The sequence below is a fragment of the Strix uralensis genome, chromosome Z (assembly GCF_047716275.1).
Source record: "Strix uralensis isolate ZFMK-TIS-50842 chromosome Z, bStrUra1, whole genome shotgun sequence".
Taxonomy (NCBI): domain Eukaryota; kingdom Metazoa; phylum Chordata; class Aves; order Strigiformes; family Strigidae; genus Strix; species Strix uralensis.
In genome coordinates this window covers 99470650-99489577 of record NC_134012.1, presented here as the reverse complement: position 1 = coordinate 99489577, position 18928 = coordinate 99470650, and the positions used below count along the sequence as shown (strand labels likewise).

The 18928-nt window shown below is 42.5% G+C and overlaps 1 protein-coding gene across 3 annotated transcripts in view; it reads left to right on the top strand.

Moving 5' to 3' along the window:
- Positions 1–17415, top strand: part of DYM (dymeclin) — a 226699-nt gene extending 209284 nt beyond the window's left edge. For all 3 annotated transcript variants that reach the window (XM_074855441.1, XM_074855439.1, XM_074855442.1), the window contains one exon: positions 14774–17415. In XM_074855441.1, coding sequence (XP_074711542.1) covers positions 14774–14923 — 150 coding nt within the window. In that variant the 3' untranslated portion in view covers positions 14924–17415. The remainder of the gene's footprint in view (positions 1–14773) is intronic.
- Positions 17416–18928: the final 1513 nt, after the last annotated feature.

Below are 18928 nucleotides of genomic sequence, written 5' to 3'. Positions count from 1 at the left end.
TTAGTTGCATATGTTGCGAGTCTAATGAAAAGTCCAGTGCCAAATGCACTGCATGTGCATGACGTGTTGTTTCCAAATATCTTGCAACTTTGGTCAAAGCAAAGTAAAATTACGCTGAAATGCTCTGACTTTTTTTTTTCTCCTCGGTTGAGAGCTCTTTCCAATCCATGTGTTCATTTTCTACTGTGAACCTTCAGTATAGGCAGGGCAGCTGAAAAGGAAGAAAAGTTGCATTTACTACTTTCTTTGATTAAAAAACCCTACACTTTTTCTCGTTCTGTTTAAAGGGGGAAAAAAATGGTTAATCTCTTTTTAAAAAAAAAATAAAACAATGTGGCAGAGGCCAACAGTTTTATCCTAGAAGATGCAAGATTCGTTGAGTTACGAACAACTGAATACAAGACAGAGGAGAAAAAAATCATGTAACCAACTTCCAATTATATCAGTCCAATTGCTCTTCCACTTTTAAGGTTTAGCTGTCTTTTCTGAGTTAGTCTTTTAAGTTTCCATAACATGTGGCAGATTGGGAAAAACAGTCCTCAGAAGATTTCTGCCCTGGTTGACAGATGAACTAGATAATGGAGTATAATCTTTTCCATTTTCATGATTTGACACATTTTCACTTCTGTGTGTATGTTTAAATCAAGGAATTAAAATAAATTTGAGTACAGAATATAAATCCCAGACAAAATTACAGCTTTCATTGCAGTGTTGGGTTAAATGTAAACAGCATGAATGTTATAGATATCTTTTAATTAAATGCATAAATCAGAGAAATGTCTTGATTGTTTACAGCAACTACACCAAGAAGTGAGAATGAGGAAGAAATGTACTTTGTCAGCTGATGGCTGCCTTGACTGCATTCCCATACTGAGTTTAATTTTGTCACAACCTTTGGTACAAGTTACAATGCTTCTCTCCAGTTGATTTACAGGCTGTTTGTTCCTGCTTAGGATGATTAGTGATGTAGATGGCTTTTTCCTGGCCAAGCAGGGGATTTCTCACGTATATCAGCATTGCTGCTGAGATCTCTGCTGTTAGGAGTTAAGAGGGCAGCTGGTTTAGGTCACCATGCCTTTCTTGTAGCTGTATTTGTTATGTAGTATCAGAAGATTGCATTGAATCTTGAATCCATGTGGGTTTAGGCTGGGTTTATGGTTCCTAAGGCTCAACCCACAATCTGTTGAGCTTGCAAACGAGTGATTTTTTCTTGACCATGCTCTCATGTTGACTCCTTACCCTAACAAACCCTACTAAACTCTCTTCAGCCCAGCTTTTCTCCTTGCACTTGATGACCATACTAGAACTCCAGGTAGGTGCTAAGTGTTTCCAGCCACCATGGGCTCTCCAAGAGCACGGGAGATGAGGAAGGACGGGCAGTCCTGCAGGACATACATTGCATTTACTTCTCACATACCAGCTAGCTAATCTGTACTAGTTCTTGGTCACAAAAGATGTTTAAACTGTGGGGAGAGCAATCAACCTGTGGCTCATGAGCTGAGTTGGGCTTGAGGACCGACAGTAGAGCAGAGGGGTGAGAATTTCCCGGCTTGATAATGCGGCAGCAGCATCCTGAAGCTCCAGCAGGAAGATTTCCCTTCCTTTGCTTCAGCATGTTAGCTATCAAAAACCTCAGCAAGGGTTGTTTTTTACAGATAGGAAACCAGAGGGTTATATCAGATAGCTCACTGAAGAAAGGTCTGCTAGATAGTGTGAGCAACTGGCAGCTCCAAAATAGAGTAGGAAATTTTGTATCTACGGAGTGGAGCGGGAGAGGAGCACAGCCCTTAAATTTATGTGTTGTCCTGAATGTGAGACCCGTGAGAATCAAGTGGTGCCTGTAGCTCTGAGCTTAGAGTCAGGCAGCAAAACTTTATTTGAATTCCTCGTGCTTATCTGTCCCATCAGGTTTTGCCAAGCTCCGTCCTCCTGTGCTAAGACCAGCAAAGACTGATTGTTGTCACCAGGGTAAACAGTCTTGACCTGAATGCACAGGGAGGAAGGGGGCAGATATGTTTGATAACAAAGGGACATAATAGCATTTATGAATAAATGACTTTTGAAATTCCCCAGCCTGAGGTGGGGAGTTCTGTAGAACTGCTTGATTCATGTCCTAAGGACAGTCTTTAGCAGAATAGGAGGTCTTAATGCAGTTATGGTCAGTGAATGAAAACAAATCTGGAAGTACTGCCTCTGAAGCATAGTAAAACAGAAGACACAAGTAATTTTCATGCATTATTGAACGAGCAGCTCACATGAGGCTCTTTTTCAGATTGAGGTGATTGTTTGCATTAGGAAAAAAAAAATCAGTTTCACTATAGGAGAGTGCTACTTTTTAAACTGATGGCTTCAGGAGGACACCAAGCACACAGATCACTTTGGATGCAGTCAGCTCCAGACTCCCCATACTTAGCCAATCAAGGAGTTGCAGGTGCCCAGCTTCAAGACTTGTAAAGATGTCCTCCACCTTGAAGAAATCCTTGTCCTACTAATTAGTAGCTACCCTTTTCTCCTTCCTATACACTACTTGCCTCTATCATTGATAAGGGCTTGTTTCCATTAGCTAATTTGAACATTCAGTCATAACCTTCATGTCCTTCATAACTAGAATATAGAATACAATGAACAACCTAAAAATCCATTTAAGAAAAGGCACCCTGCTTATATGTTGAGGTCAACTTAAATCCCTCTGGCTTGGGTCTGTCTTCACAGGACTCCCAGCATTAGGGCAAATAGAAAAAAGAAAAAAAAAAAAAAAAGAGCTGTGAAGTCCACATTCGCAAAATAAAGAGTGAAACGTCCACATTTGGCACCAATTCCTCAACTCACAGTCCCAGCAGAGATAAGGCTGCAGTCTGGCACCACGTGCTACGGCTGGAGAGGTTTTACTGTCATTTCACGTTTTGCTCCTCAAGACAAATAAATTAGATTTCCCGCACATAGCGGGGCAGCGCTGCTCATCTCACGGCACAATTTGTCTGTTTGCTGAGGCTTGAAATACTTAAGAAAGGAGTATGTCCGTCGGGGTGTACATTTTCCAGTTTGGGGAGATTAGGGAGGCAAAGGTCTGTGGACTCAATAGGGGTGTTAGTCAGCATGTCCTGAACCTCAGGCAGATAAGGGTCCACTTCCTAGGCTGCCCTGATCTGAGAGTTAACAGTTGGTGACAGCGAGTCTGTCTCTGTTCTTAAGTCATTGTTATCATTTTTTGTAATATTTACAGGCCTGGCGCTCTCAGATTAAAAAGTACAAAATCAAAAGGAGGTCTTCCTCCACGAGCGCTCGGAGAGGGGAAGGATGTTTGGGCTTGGCCTGCCGCCCGCCGCCGTGCTGGGTGGGAGGGACCGGAGGAGGATGTCGGCTCGGGCTTCGTCTTTGTGGCTGCTGTTATGTAAAAGTCAAACCTCGTAAAATGAGCCGCGAGGAGCCCTCCATGTGAGGAAATGTGTTGTAAATGTCAGCCTCCGCGAGGCAAATCGGAGGTGTTAAACTCAGTGGGGAGAGAGGTCTCATTTCCCGGGTTGATGCACAAAGCCAAAGTCTAGGTGGTGTTTTGGACCCCTGTACAGTGATAACGGAGAGGAGCTTGGTCCCAGTTGTCCAAAGGAATGTTCTTTTTGGCTTGGTGAGATGTTTTGGATGCTGCTGCAGCATTGCACCAATTTCCAGTGAAAGCATGTCTGGGATCTCATCACTGGAAAAATATGCAAATTGAATCACTCTGCTCTTCTCCTGCCACCTTTTGTGTGGGGGAATATGTTCTACATAACTAAATGAGGAAACAAACAACTGTGACATTGTAGTAACTGAATTTGGGGTGAAACAGGTGGGTAAAAAGAGCATTTTGACCTCTCGATCCTCTGCCTCTGTGCTTTAACTGAATAATCCCAGAACAGTATTATGACAGAAGAGAGGACTCGTATAGGTAGTTTCCAAAAGGAAGAATCTTTGAACTGTGAAATTAGTGTGGTTTATGCTGTCGGCATAGTTCAGTCCCTTCCCATCTTGGATCCTGAAGAGCAGGGAGATCAGCGCTAGAGACTTCATCGGTGGTCACCAGCTCCATCAGCAAACACAAGGTGGGACTGAGTCTGGAAAGGCATATGGTGAAATCTCCAGGTCTTTTTCCCAGGGTGAGGGACAAAAAAGCTAACCCTGGCTATGACAATTCCTATGAAAAATGGAGAAAATGGTAATATTTACACATTAGAAAGTTGGGCCAGAGTTTGTATGTCATCCAGACAGGGCTCCTGAGACGAGTCCCTCTTGCAGCAAGGCAGAGTGCTGCAGTGCCTTACCAAACACAAAAATGTGGGTCATGTTCTTGAGTTTTAATGGTTTCCTTCATTGCCACACTCATAACAATCACCCTGTGCTCATTCTGCGTTGCTGCTTGCATGGCACACGCCATGGCAAGAGTTGTATTTGCACAACTGCTGGGTTTTGGTAGGAGTAGAAGAGGTCGGGCAGCAGTGAGAGGTTTGTCTGGGGTTTGTTTTAGGATGATGGGATGGTGCGTTAGCCTAGGTGGAGCAATCTTCGGTGATGTTATCTGAAGCACAAAGCATTTCCACGATAAACAACATTCCTTGTATTTTAGACTAGTCTGCTATCAAAATCAAAACAGCTGCTGTGACTTAAACAGTAGCACTTGCTGCTAGAAATTTAAAATATATAGTTGGCTCTAAGACTTGTGTAGAGTAGATTCTCCATGTCTTTGAGTATATTATTATACTACGTATTAGTATACATTCATTATGTAGCAGTATTATTTTCTCCCAACCTTCCATTGTTCGTACATTTCATAAGCCCTTTTAAAACTTTTCAGGTGAGTTTTTCTTTACTGTTGGAGTTTAATAAATTGTATGAACTAGACTAAAAGCATGGAACTCACTTTTCAAAACATAATTAGCAGATAGTTGACTCTGACATGACAACAGGAATATTGTGGGCATTTGTGGTATTGCTTTTGTTTTAAAAACAGGTTGATGAAGGGAACACTTCTTTAATTTTTACCCGGAAGCTGGAGCAGACTTTGTAGCCCAGATACACGAGTTAATTCTCCTCTGCTGTCTTCAGCTAGCAGTCTTCTCTTGTACAGTATCTCCAAGAGGAGACTTTGCCTTTTTCACCCCTGCTTTACCCTCCTTTGAGTTCCTCTGCACTGTTGCAAATAATCAGATTGTATGGGAGGAATTAGTTTGATCTTTGCCAAGTCCTGAACCATAAAAAGCCCTTTTTGTTTTATATAAGGGTTTGCCCACTGACCAGGTGATGCTGGGGTTCTGAAGGCACCGTGAGCTTTCACTGGAAGGACCAAGCATCTCAGCTTCTCACAGATCTGCTCATTGACTACATAACTGATCTTCCCCTGCCATCACTTGCTTGCTAAGCTTAAAATATATTTTTTCTGTCTTTGGCAGAGTGATCCAAACAGTGCATGTATGGATGTAGGACAACTTAAGTTTTTGCCCAATTTGAGACCTTCAAAGAGTTGATTTCTCCCCCTCTCTTGATTTACACAATATGTAAAAGTAAGTGAGAGGTTCCCAACTGAGTTATTAAAGCCAATTTCTTTGTTTAAAGTTTACATTTTGCATACTTGAAAAGTGGCAGATTTTCAACTGTCTCATTCATAAAATTCTGGAAGGAAAAAATCCAGCCTTGAATCTGTTTTGTTTGGGGGAAGAATGGTATTTTGGGTTTTGGGAAGTCTTTATAAGGTTTCAGGGTTTAATTCTGAGACTTAGGATATTCCTGGATGTCCAAGACCTTCTTTGAGGTACTGCTAAAGCATCATTGACTTAATTGTGAGTTGTAGCAGAGTAAAGCATCCAAAATCTGCTCCTAATCTTGTAACCTTTCCTTAGCAACTATATAAATCTTCTATATAAAGTTGGCAGTGAACGAGTGATTTCTAAATGCATTCCAGTTTTGACAAAAGTGTTTGCTGCAAACATGCTGGTTTTCAGTGCTGTGTAAAGCTTTGCACATTGTTCTAGAGAAGGATGGGCTGTGAGCTGAAATGCAGGAAGCGAGGGCTTAAAACTCATTTGCATCTTCCTTAGCACTGGTAAAAATAGGGTCTGCTGTTATGAAATGTGCATTTTCTGCAAATCCCGTGGTAGGAAGACATCCACTTCATATCAATAAAAGTTTTCTGAGTTGATAGGTTCATCCCCATTTGTGCAGCGGTGCCCTTTAATGCTACTGAGAAATGGCTCCAGGGATTATTCTGGTTTTCAGATTTTAATTCCCTAAATTCAAAAGCACACAAAGGATTTTACGTATTTGTCTGAGTAGTCAGTGTGTGTACATAACAGGATCACAAATGCTCTGGCGAGGTCAGGCACTAGAACCATTTTTGTGAGTTGGGCTGGTAGCTTTCTCTGTTCCACAGGTTTAAATCTTTTCATGGTTAGTTTTATTTGCATTTTAAAATGATTCCTCATTTTCACCTGTTGTCATTTTGAGGTTGTTAATTTTTTGCTCAGATTCCATGCCTTTCTTCTAAAAGGCCTCTGTATTTTCAAAGATTTGTTGTTTCAGGTTAAGCCCTGAAGTGTATGAAAGTTCTGATTTTTTGTTGATGGTACCTCATCTACACACCATGCCTTCATACTCAGTCTTAAAGTATAATTACATATATCAGTCTTTAGTCCTTTTTTTTATTATTATTCGGCAAAGCCAGCATATATTGTCTTTTCTGCAGTGTTGCAAACATCCCTGTAAAGTTCCTGTTGCAGTTCCCGGTCTCTCTGTGGTCTGGCAGCAAGTCACAGCTCTGTCTGGCTCCTAGCTGTTGAGCTGTCATCTTGGAAATGTTCTGAAAAGATGTGTATCAATCTAGACAACACGATATACAGAACAATCGTGACATGGCAAGCAAATTGTAATTATAACTGTGAATCCTTGAATTGTGACTATATATGTATAACACATACAATATTATGTAGAGGTTAATGATATATATGTGAGTCCTGCTTTAGTCTTTCATCTTCTTCTTAATCTCTTCTTCTCATTCTGAAATTTCTCCAGGTAGACACAGTATCCCAAAGCTGAGCAGGGATCTCCCTCTTTTCTCAGACTAATAGTTTAAGGGATTTTCTCTGGATCAGCACTTCAGGTGGCACATTTTCAGCCCAGTTTGCTGAAGAAACTGCTCACCAGTGGTCCAGTTTACTTACTGTCCCATCTGGAAGTAGCCCAGAGTCAGATGTTTCTGAGGTGGACCCAGGACATCTTGAAGTGGGTACCTTGCCTCATCCTAAGCTCAAATTTACACTTTTATATGGTGCTTTTGGAATTTGTATAGATTAATGACTCGGTATGAAGACAAAAATAATTTCTGTGGCATGATTTGGAGCTATTGATATTTACCAGCAATATTTCCTAGCTGTAAGGAAAAGAAACATGTGTGTATATATGTGCATCCCTGACTCTCTAGAAGGACTTTAAAGCTGTCAGTGTTTGCCAACCTATCCTAGAAAGAAATGCAATCTTTTTTCTTTTTAGCAATGTGGTATTCCACAAAGCTTTGCTCCCTGGCAAGGTTACTGCCAGTATTTCACTTCTTTAAATCACTGTGTCTTTACCAATAAACATCCAGGCACAGCTGCTTGGCTAATTTTTTCCAAAACTGACCTGACTTCCCAGCGCTCTATTAAAAAAAACTATAATTGCTGAACTCTCACTAGAGGTACGTCTGCTTCTCTGGTGGTAGTTCACATCCTACAGTGCAGATTCACTATTCACTCCCTGAGCATTTATTTTCCTGCAACTGCAGTTGTGCACACCTTTGCTATGAATGATCTGAAAACGGAAATTGCATGTCAATGATCCTAACTTGCTAAAACAGTTGTGTCTCTATAGATAAACTTCCCTGCCCCTCTGGACCAGGAAGATTGTATCTCATTAGATGAGTATGGCTTACTTACTGAATTTTATTCCCTAGGAAAAATGTTATTTTCTACTACAGCTCATGTGATTGCTTAAACTGCGGATATTTAGCCCATGCATAGATTGTTTCAAACCTCTTCTTATCATCTTGGGTTTTCTATTTCTTTTTCAAAACCACCTGACACACTCCAAGCCACTGTTTTCTTCTCCGTCTTTAAATTTGTACCTATTCCTTACACAGATCTTTGAACAAGATGTGCAGCTCGTGCTTAGTCTAGCAGATTTCCTGTTTGCTTCCTTCATCTCCCCACCATCATCTTCTGCTGGGCTGTCTGTGCTTCAAGCCTGAGAAGACAAAGATGATATCAGGCAGGTGTGGTGTAGCCCAAACAGATATTTCACCAAAGCCACATAGACTAAGTCAAAGAGAAACACTGTAAATGCAAACAACCAGAGAAAGATTAAATGGCGTTATGTCCCTGGGAAAATTAAATAATTGCAAAAATTCAAGTTATCAGTATCTTAGAACAAGTACTGAGAAATTTTCTTCCATAAATTGTCTTCTGTCAAAGCATTTAAATGCTTATATTTATATAAAAATTAAATACATCAATGTTTACATACATACATGAATATCAGTACCATGAACAGTGTACCAGGCGTGACTGTTGAGTTGTTTTCAAGATTAGCCATTAGTTTGACTCAGGATTTGGGGGACCAGATTTTTAAAGCGGTGCTGTGGATTTTGCACACCACTGTGAATATTCTTCCCCAGCCCAAACTCCTTACATGTTGGTATGTTAGGTGCAAGGCATGTTGTAGGATTAAACCTTGCTGGGGTAAATATTCCTTATGGCACCTAGAATGAAGACTTGGTATGGTGCTGAATCTGAGCTCTGTTTTTTTTTTTTTAGCTGAAGCAATATGAAACACATAATTTGCCAGCATGTCATTAGGTTACCAAACAAGACTCATGGTAAGCTTTTCAAACGCACACAAATTCCATTTTCAGAAAGACTTTGAAGCTTCAGACTAATGGAACGTTAATGTGAATTTGACTCTCAGATGTGTTCAGACTCCTTTAGAAATGGTACTTTTCTTCCAAACCAGTCACATGCTTTTGAAAATACTGACTCACGTTGGATTGCTGTTTCAGAAACCAAAGTTTCTAACCAAGAACTCGAGGAAAAGAGGACTCTCCAGTTTTACGTTAATCCAATTTTATGATTTCTTTCTTTTCCACGGCGACTGCCCCATTGCTTTGATGAGGGCTGCTTTTCATCCAGTGAAACATCTAGATCAGTGAAGAAGCAAGGACATAGCTTCGCTCCATTGCTCTTAAAGCAGCTTCATCCGACCTTGCTTGTGTTATCTGAGTGGAGATCACCCACTGACATGACACTGCAGCCTAACAGCAGCTCTGACGGTTCATTTGTGAAGGGAAGGGGATTTTTTGGTTTATGTCTGGCTCAAGTCTTCTAGCTCAAATGCCACTGAGTTGCCTGGAGCCGTGCCAGGTGCTGTTGGCTGGCCGTGATGCTATCTTCCTAATCGTTAACTGAAAAAAAGAAAACACCCCGATGTTGTTGAACTTTTGCGGTAGGGGAGTTATTGCAGTTCAGTTCTGCATCTGTTCATCGGACTTCCTGTGGTTTTTCATCGAATCATATGATTGACAGTGCAGACAGTCTGCAAAGTTCTTGGTCTGTCTAGTTTATACCCTCGTCCCAACCACTAAATCTGACTTCTGCTTTGTCTGGCTGAAGAAAACAAGATCGGGTGCTGTGGTAGGTTGATTCACTAGAGCTGATAAGTGGTGTCTGTATTTAAATGGTGCAGTTACAATCCTAGTGTGTTACCTTCAGCTCTCAAGTTTTCAAGCAGTGTCTGAGGTTGCTTTGTTTTACACTAGCTGGGGTCGTCTCTCCTCTGTTAATGACTAGAGAGAAATGCAAATAATGGCTCTGCTGAACCCATTTATGTCAGGACAGTGAGTTCAAAAACTCAAAATAGTGAAGCGAACGGGTAACAAAGTATTTGTACATCTTTTGACACTACCCAGATGAACAAATAGGGCTGTGAAGGAAAAAAAGAGATGATTTATCCCATGCCAAGACTTTTCCTCTATTATTAAAACTACCATTTAAGATGCCTTAGAGTGGTCTCACTTTTCAGAAAGTGCTAAAAATCAGGTTCATTTGGGTGTCACCAGCTGGGGAGCAAATGTCTTTCCAGGATTAAGTTGGTCACAACAGCAGCAAAGCAGAAGAAAATGGGTTTCTACTTGGCTGCTTCGACATGCCACTTTGGGAGTTTTGTTAACCGTGATAAAACCCTCACCAGTGCAGGCTGGGGTGTTTTCTGGGAGCACCTTGAGACTCCTGTGACCTGGTTGTTTTACAGCTCTCCTGAAATATTCATTTAGTGTCAACTCCTGTCTGTCTGCAGCCCATGGTGAAGGCTCCTGACCACTCATTTGGAAGCAGTATGTGCAGGAGATAAACAGCACAGACCTGAATTTGAACATTCCTTGAACCCATCAAAAATCTTAAGCTTTATGGCATTGGTCAAGCTTTTTACGTGGTGTTTAACCCTTGCTGTTATAAATTGTTTTAAAGTCAGTCTGACAAGTGAGAATCTTTTGAGGTGACTTAAATTTGATTATTTTGAATGTTAACAAATTCTGTTTTCAGTGAACACCCTAGTAGTGAAACAGTATGGGTAGTTTTTCATCTTAACAGAGGATGACTGCCCTGGTGGTAGATCTTGCCAGATAGACGCTGGTGCAGTTCTCTCCGTGCTGGGCCTCTAGGATTTCTCATTTTTAATGAATGAGAAAACATGGCCACCACACAGCCTTGGATCACTGTAGTCATCTGGAGAAGTTGGGTTTGAATTGCAGAGCTGGAAGTCAAATGCATTGAGCTATCCTGGGTCCACTGTTCAGGTGGACCATCAAAAATCCATCACTTCTGCCATTACTTACCTTCCTTTCATAAAGGTGTATTTGAAATTGTGTGTATGTAATGGCAATCTGTATCTCTCCTTAAAAAATCTCATAATCCTTCTCTACGTTTCCAGGATAGACCTGCAGACTGTTCAAGGTGTATGTTAAGTGTGAGAGAGTCCAAATTGATTGCAGCGAGTTATAGTCTTTAATCTGAAATTGATTATTAAATTGCTATGGTACGATCACAATAGATGGCAACATTGATCAGTCTGAAGAAAAGCTTAATATCAATGCATGACTGTTACAGCCTGAAAATACGAATGCTATCTGATTTATTTTATGCTGTTCTTCCAGATGAGGGATTGATGGGATAGTAAGAGCTGAGCATCTCAGATTGGAATTTCTAACACAATTTTACCAACTGTTTTAAAGCTAAAAATGTTTGTTAAGCTGTAGAATGGTCCCAGACTACTGTCATGAGTGTTTGCAAAACCAGTGGCTATAATCTGTGACCCTGAAGGTGAAAAAAGTTACCTGTGTTTAATTCAAATTAGCATCTTTAATCACTTTTTCCCCCTTCCCTCTCAGAAGGACTACTACAGGCTGCAGTACTAGCCACCTCTGGGGTGAAGAATGACAGCTGTGAAAGGGCTTTTCTCTGCTAGGAAATGTTGCACTGGTTTAATCATGAGGTTTAACCATTCGTTCTGCTGATGCAATGCTGAACTGAACATGTTCCTGTCTACACTGACCACAAGTCAGGAAACATTTAGGAGGGAAGTGGGGAAGATTACACTGAGGATAAACAGAGTAGAATATCAGGTGGTGGGTTTTTTTTAAAATAATCAACATCTACATGAGGGCTTGATTGGAGTGAGGCTTAAACTACTGAAAGAATTGTAGTGTCCTGAGAGGAGGGATGGGGTGGCAGAGGGGTACTTGGAGCCAAGATGGAAAGGGATAGAGGATATTAATGAAAAGGAGGATCTCACAAGGCTGATGAGAAAAGAATAAAACTTGAGCAAGTACAAATAGAAAGATACACTAAAGAGAGACCATAGAGGTGCAGTGGAAGGGAGTTGGGAATGGGAGTAGGCTAGGAGACAGGAGGTTAGAGATGAGGATGAGTATGGGAGCAAGAGTGAGGAAACAAAATGATGTGGAAGATTAAACAGGCTGATCAAAAAAGACTTGGGGAAAAGAGGTTGTAGAGGGGTGGTAGAAAATGTTTAGGTGCACAAAGGGGCTATGGGAGAGCTTCTATACCACAAACTGCATGTCTGACACAGGAAATGAAACTTGCTGATGTACCTTTGAGGTTCTGGGCTTTGAACTCAACAGGAGTTAGATGCAGAAGTGCCTTTAACAACCCTAACTTTTAGCTGCCTCAGTTCCTTAAGCAGAGATAGTAGTGCTGGAAACAGTGCTGTCCTCCTTCCCTCCCTGATTGCTCTAGGGATGAGCTCCCAACACTTTCCAAAGTCATCCAGTACAATAATGACAGCCACACAGATAGCCAGAATGGTTCCTCACAGGCTAAATATTGGCGTCCATCTAAGTAGAGCTGTGCTGAAGGACCTGACCCCAACATCAGCCAAACCATGGCAGCTCCAGAATGTTGGAGCATACTGGAAAGTGACACTGGCGTCCTCATCAACGAAGGAGATGGCACATTGTCACCCAAGGCTGTGGTTGAATGAAGGCAAAAAAGCTGTCCATGGAGATGTGTAGGAGATGGCACATTGTCACCTGTGGAGTCAGCTTCCCCGTAAAGCATAATGCAGGTGGCACCTTTGTGACTTGGTGTAATTGTATGCTCAGTATTTGCACCAAACCGCTCTAGTAACAGCAGCAACACAAGGAGTAGAATAGTTTCCATGTTTTCTGACTCCAAGAATACAAATAACCTGGGTGTGTAAAAGTTAAATAAAGAACCCTGAAAGCCAAGTGTCCAAGAAGTGCCCCTTCAAAGGAGACTGTTCCAGCCAGAAGGGTCTTGTACCCTAACGCAAGGAAACAGGACACCGTGAGCTCAAGAAAGATGATAGGGTATCCCTTCATTATTAATGGGCAAAGAGGCTTCTTAGCCATTGCTGTGCTTGTTCTGATCATGTCACACCACAGAGTTTATTCTTAGTCTTAGCCACAGCCTTATAAATAATAAAATGGGTCATGTTTTATCTTACCCCAGTAATCATTGTAATGCGGCTTTTATCTGAGACTCTGCCAAGCTCTTGACATAGGCAACATTTAGAAGTAGATAAAATGATTGAAGAGCACAGTGCAAAAGTAGGCTTAGCTGTCCCTCAAAACACACGCTTACCGCGAGCAAATGCAGTGGGCTTGCCGTGTACGTGCTGCTTTGGGAGGGAAGAAATGAGAAAATTGGAAAACTGAGGATGCAGCATGTCTATCCAGTTAGGATGGGCTGGCACATCTGATGTGTGTTGGCCAGCAGAGACGGGGAAGGGATCTTGCCCCTGTACTCGGCACTGGTGAGGCCGCACCTTGATGACTGTGTTCAGTTTTGGGCCCCTCACTCCAAAAAGGCCATTGAATGACTCGAGCGTGTCCAGAGAAGGGCAACGGAGCTGGTGCAGGGTCTGGAGCACAGGTCTGATGGGGAGCGGCTGAGGGAACTGGGGGGGTTTAGTGTGGAGAAGAGGAGGCTGAGGGGAGACCTCATGGCCCTCTGCAACTCCCTGAAAGGAGGGTGCAGAGAGGGGGGATGAGTCTCTTGAGCCAAGGAACCAGCGCCAGGACAAGAGGGAATGGCCTCAAGCTGCGCCAGGGCAGGGTCAGACTGGCTCTTAGGAAGGATTTCTTTGCAGAAGGGGTTGTTGGGCGTTGGAATGGGCTGCCCGGGGCATGGGGGGAGTCCCCATCCCTGGAGGGGTTGAAGAGTTGGGTTGACCCAGCGCTGAGGGATCTGGTGGAGTTGGGAACGGTCAGTGTGAGGTTCATGGTTGGACTGGAGGAGCTTCAAGGTCTTTTCCAACCAAGATGATTCTGTGGTTCTGTGTTAATTCTGGAAGTGCTTTGCTTAAAGCTGGTACTGAAAAACAGGGCTTTTGTGGAAGCAGTATTGTCTAGCCTGTAATTTCCAGGAGTGGGAGGTATCTGCGTGGATGGGCAGTAAGGTTGATGTGCGCAGGTCCTGTGGTTATAGCCTTAGAGGCTGAAGTGGGATAGATGGGGGACGTGTTGCCCTTGAAGAGCTTGCAGGGTTTTACACTCTAGCTGCCACATTAATGTGCCCCTCAGCAATGGGAAAGCCAAGGCACAAAGGAAATGACCTGCCCACAACTACAGAAGAACCTGTACCGGGAGTGCACCTGTGGAGCCTAGACATGCTTCCCTCTGTGCTTCCTGGAAGAAGAGTGTTTCTCTCCTGGAAACTTCTACATACATAAAGTCTTTGAGAATTAGATGGAAAAAGTCAGTTTGCCATAACACCGTGTTCCTGAAAACAGGACAGGCTGTGTTTATTCTTACAGCCTTTCTGATGGATTGTCCTGCTGAGGAGCTGAGTACAGTTAATAGCAAAAGTTTTTTAGGGAAAACTGCAATAAACAGGCCTGTATGTGTGCAAGAAGAAGGTTTTTGTGGGGCTAATAAAAATGGCAGTTTTTCTTAAGACCTTTGTGTTTTGTAAAGGATTCACATGTTTAGTCTTTGTTAATAGGCAAATTGAGTGTCACCAACGGTAAAAGGGTTGAATAAATATGCCAATGTTTAGCATTCAGTTCAAAGAAGAAATTATAAATGATCTCTTTATCCCATAAATATTTTCCTTCGGGTCTAATGTTTCAGTTCCTTCCATCATTTTTCTCACCAGACCTCATTCTTAGTGTTTACGTGGGCTGTGTGTTTGCAAACAGATATGCAAACCTTCCCTCAGTGGACTTTGGTTTCTTGTTGCAGAAGTTCCCCGAGCTGAAGTTCAAGTACGTGGAGGAGGAGCAGCCTGAGGAGTTCTTCATCCCCTACGTTTGGTCCTTGGTCTACAACTCTGCCGTGGCCCTGTATTGGAACCCACATGACATCCAGCTCTTCACTATGGACTCTGGCTGAAGGAGATGCCCCAGCCAAGCCAACTCAACTCCGTCTTACAGAAAACAAAACTCCGCACCGCGTGTTAATACGTGACCCCCTCCAGCGTGCACCCTCTGACCCCAAAGCTTACGGAGAATGAAGCTTGCCGCTAGTGTACAGTCCAGTGTCCATGTTTTGGAAGCAGATGGCCACCAACATGGTGGCAACAGACTGTGGTGTGAGGAACTGATGGCTTGTAGGCAACCTTGTATTTATAGTACTATAACCTAGAGCTTGTTTGATGAAAATGAGGCCTTACACATGGGGTATGATGTTACTACCAACCACGAACCTGATTGTTCTTTTAACTTAACAGGGTAAATGAGGAAGGAGATTGCGGACTTTGATTTGGAAGCAGCATTTGTATTTTCGTTCCTTTGAAGCAAGGCAGCTTCACTGGGTCAAGCTTTCTACGGTCTGTTGGATTCTGACGTGGGTTGCTTGTTAACCTAATCCCGTGCTTTCACTCACAGCCCTTTAATTTGGTGGCACTGTCAAGGCTGCAGTTCTTAAATTGGTGTCTACACTGTCACCCGAGTGAACTAGCAAGCAGCATATTAGTCAGATTAGCTCCCAGGCAGATTCAAAACACTTGATTTAGATGTCAAAATGTTTGTGGGAGGATTTTCAGTAGCAAGTCTTTTTTTGTTCTTGTTTGACTGGCAAATGCTCTACCAGAGGGCTAGAAACACCAGCTTTCAGAGTCAGGTCCCTTACAGACTTGTTTTACTGTGCTTCTGTGCAAAAGTTGTTCCTGGAAATTGAACGCATAGAGGAAAAGAAAAAATCTCCAAAGAAAATAGTTCTGAGATTGTAAAATAGACCAATACCTGTAAAACTGTGTGTAATGGTGACAGTGTTGTGGGGATCCTTGGCAAAGTTCTGTGTTGAAAATCCCATTTGCTATTAAAGGTTTTATGGCAGAAGTACAAATTTATCTGAATGTAGAATACTTCTCTTTTTTGTTGTTCTAAAGTGTCCTTTCCTGATATACCTGCTCATGCAGTTGGAAGAACAAAAGAAGTGGCTCGACCTGATTTTGAAAGAAAATCTCATTTTTCAGAATGGGGATCATTTCTTCTCTGGGGAGGCTCCTGACGGTGCCTGTTGCACATGCATGCAATCACTCTAATCCCACGTGATGCTGTGTGGAGGACTGTCACCAGTCCATTGCATGCCAAAACATAAATACCAAGAAATTAGTTCCTAAACATACAGAGAAACCCCCTGTATTCACTGCTTGTTCTGGTTGCTGACCTGAAGAATCAGGTGCATTTGCTTTCAAACAGTCCTTCGAGTGGCTTTAAGGGTTTTTTTTCTTCCCTGAAGGATGCACTAGAATTGTACTTTCCTTTTATCTGCTCTTATTTAGAGGCAGAAGTACATTCAAGTCCTACACAAATGAAAATGCTGGCTTTAAAAAAAAAAAAAAAAGCTTTCCAAATTTATTTAAATATAGCTACAAAGCAACATATACAGCCCAGGAGCATTTAGGACTTTCAAATCGCAGAAGCTTTTCAGAAAAGGCAATAGTAAGACTGGAGATGCAATTTTTCTTAAGAAAATATGAGAAATGAATGAACCATGACTGAGCTGCACATAAGTTTATTCTGTGTTTTGGATTTATGGTTTGGGGTTGTTTTGTCTTTGAGCAAACGTCAAAGGGGAATGACTCTTCTTGGTTATTGTAGTGATTTGTAATTTTGTCTTTTTTAAAAGACTTAAGAGTGCTTGTGAGTCAGCAGGGCTGCCCAGCCTTCGGAAAGGTCAGTCTGAAGATGCACTTTTAAACTGTGGATTCTGAAGCTACTGGGATGGCTCTGTTTTCATTTGTCTTAACCGCCCGTGAGCACTTGAACCTGCCCCGAGGTGAGCACCCTCCACCCCGCTGCCTGCAGCAGAAGTGGAGCACTTCACGAAAGAGGGCTCAGCCCGAGCAGATGCTTCTCAGCCGGGTGTCAAACTGGGGATAACCTGATTTTTCTTTGAAAGGGCTTTTTATAAAGAGAAGGGTACATAAAGCAGCAATCTGATAGAATAGGTCAAGCCAGCTGCTGAATCAATGTAGGAGTCGCGCAGTAAATTATTTCTTGCTGTCCTCTTGTTGTGATGACGTTGAATCCAAGTACAGAAGGAACAGGTTTGTTCCAATCGCATAATTTCCTTGTGCATTTAATTAATATGCAGTGCTCCCAGGGCCCAGCTGGTTTGGAGCAGCTGGAGTTACAATCCAAAGCTGAAACAGCAGAGCCAGACCAAGATTTATGCTGAAGTCCACGTTAGCCCTGTTGGCTCTTCCAAGAGTTTGAGCATTATGTGGGTCTGGCAGTGTCCTGATCTCTGCAGTCTGGCACGGTCACAAATACTCTGTTTTCCTTCAGATCTGTAAAGTATCACTATGGGGATCCTTTTCATTACATTGTGTGAAAGATTTATTATGCATAATAAAAAAAAAATATTAAAACAGTAAATACAGGCTGTAGTTGTATTTGTTTTACGTGATAGATGCCACGCGATGATGTTTGGCCAGCGGGTGTTGGTGTCATCAGACCTAACGTGCACGAGGTTTTATAACATTCTGCGTGACTTGCAATAAAAAGAACGTTATTTTATTTATGAAGTAGACAGTTGTTTAAATCTGTGCTTGGTGGAAGAAGGGACACGTCGTGCTGCAATGTCATGCTGAATCCCACCTAACGGAGGGCTCTTGCCAACTCAGCTTCCACTGTCGCAATCAGTAGAGCCTGGAGGAGGCACTGGGGACATGCAGTTGTGGCGGGGAGCAGAGGAGGGACGGGACTGTCCCCTTCAGCCCAGACGTGATGTGTTTCTGCACCCTCAGTTGCTCTTTCCTGTTGTTCTTGCCACGCTCTTTAGACATACGGTGTTTCCCTGGATTTTGCGGGTTGCGTTGGGTGATGCACCAAGATCTTAACCTTAACGTGCCCATATTGTTGCTTGGACTGCTGATCACTAGTGACACCATCCGCTTGGGTTCCTGGAGCAGCTCTAGAGAGGGAAATCCATTGCATCAGGGTTGGGGAGGAGAAGGAAGGTCTGCTCTGTCCTCACACAGAGAACCATCCCTTCCATGAATCTCCTCTGGGATGAAAGCTCTCGGGAGAATGGGCAGGAAAACAAGTTGCTGTGTTAAGTTCTGAGTGAAATGGAGATTGTGCATGTGAAACCTGATGTACGTGTCACTGTGAGGGAGAAATTGTCCTTCCTCAGTTAATTGAGAGAAACTGATCTCGCTGTGAAAGCGAGGTGGCTGGGAAGCTACAGATGAGTCAGGCATAATTCACTTGGGCAAAAGCAGTCCGAAAGCATTCCAGATTTCATTAAATTTATTGACCCTACTAGCCTAAAACCAAAGAGTATTAGGCAAGTTGCAGGAAAAAAAAAAACACCAACCATTTCCTACGTGCTTGCTAGATTGTTGATCTACCAGTTAAACAGGAAAGGAAGAACCAAACAAACCCCCTCACTCCTTTGGAAACTCTAAAGCTTTTTGTACAACCTTTTCTACTGGGCAGCTTGGTTTTATTCTTGCGTATGTTGTCTAATTCAGCCAACTAAAGGTCAAATGCTGTCTTATATTCAGTCATCCTGAGACTCTCTCCTGATTGATTGGGCTCAGTCTGCGAAAACTCTGGCTGCTGTGCTTGAAGACCAGGAGTTTTCTATACAATTGCACTTATATATTCGCCTGACCACTGTAAATCCTTCCCCGTCTTCATCCATTCGCAGGGATTTCACCACCTTACCTAGCTAGCTTTAAAAATTTATACCACTGGTATCTGTAATACTGCAAAATTCAAGGTCCCAGCTGCTTTTGTGTTTGGTTTGTTGTTAATTTGTTTTGGGGCGATTATTATTATAATAATTATTATCTATTATTAGACTCTACTAACTCACAACTAGCAGTGTTTAAGGTAACAGCTGGGCGTCTGATAGCGACACACAAGAGCCTCAATGGAGTTA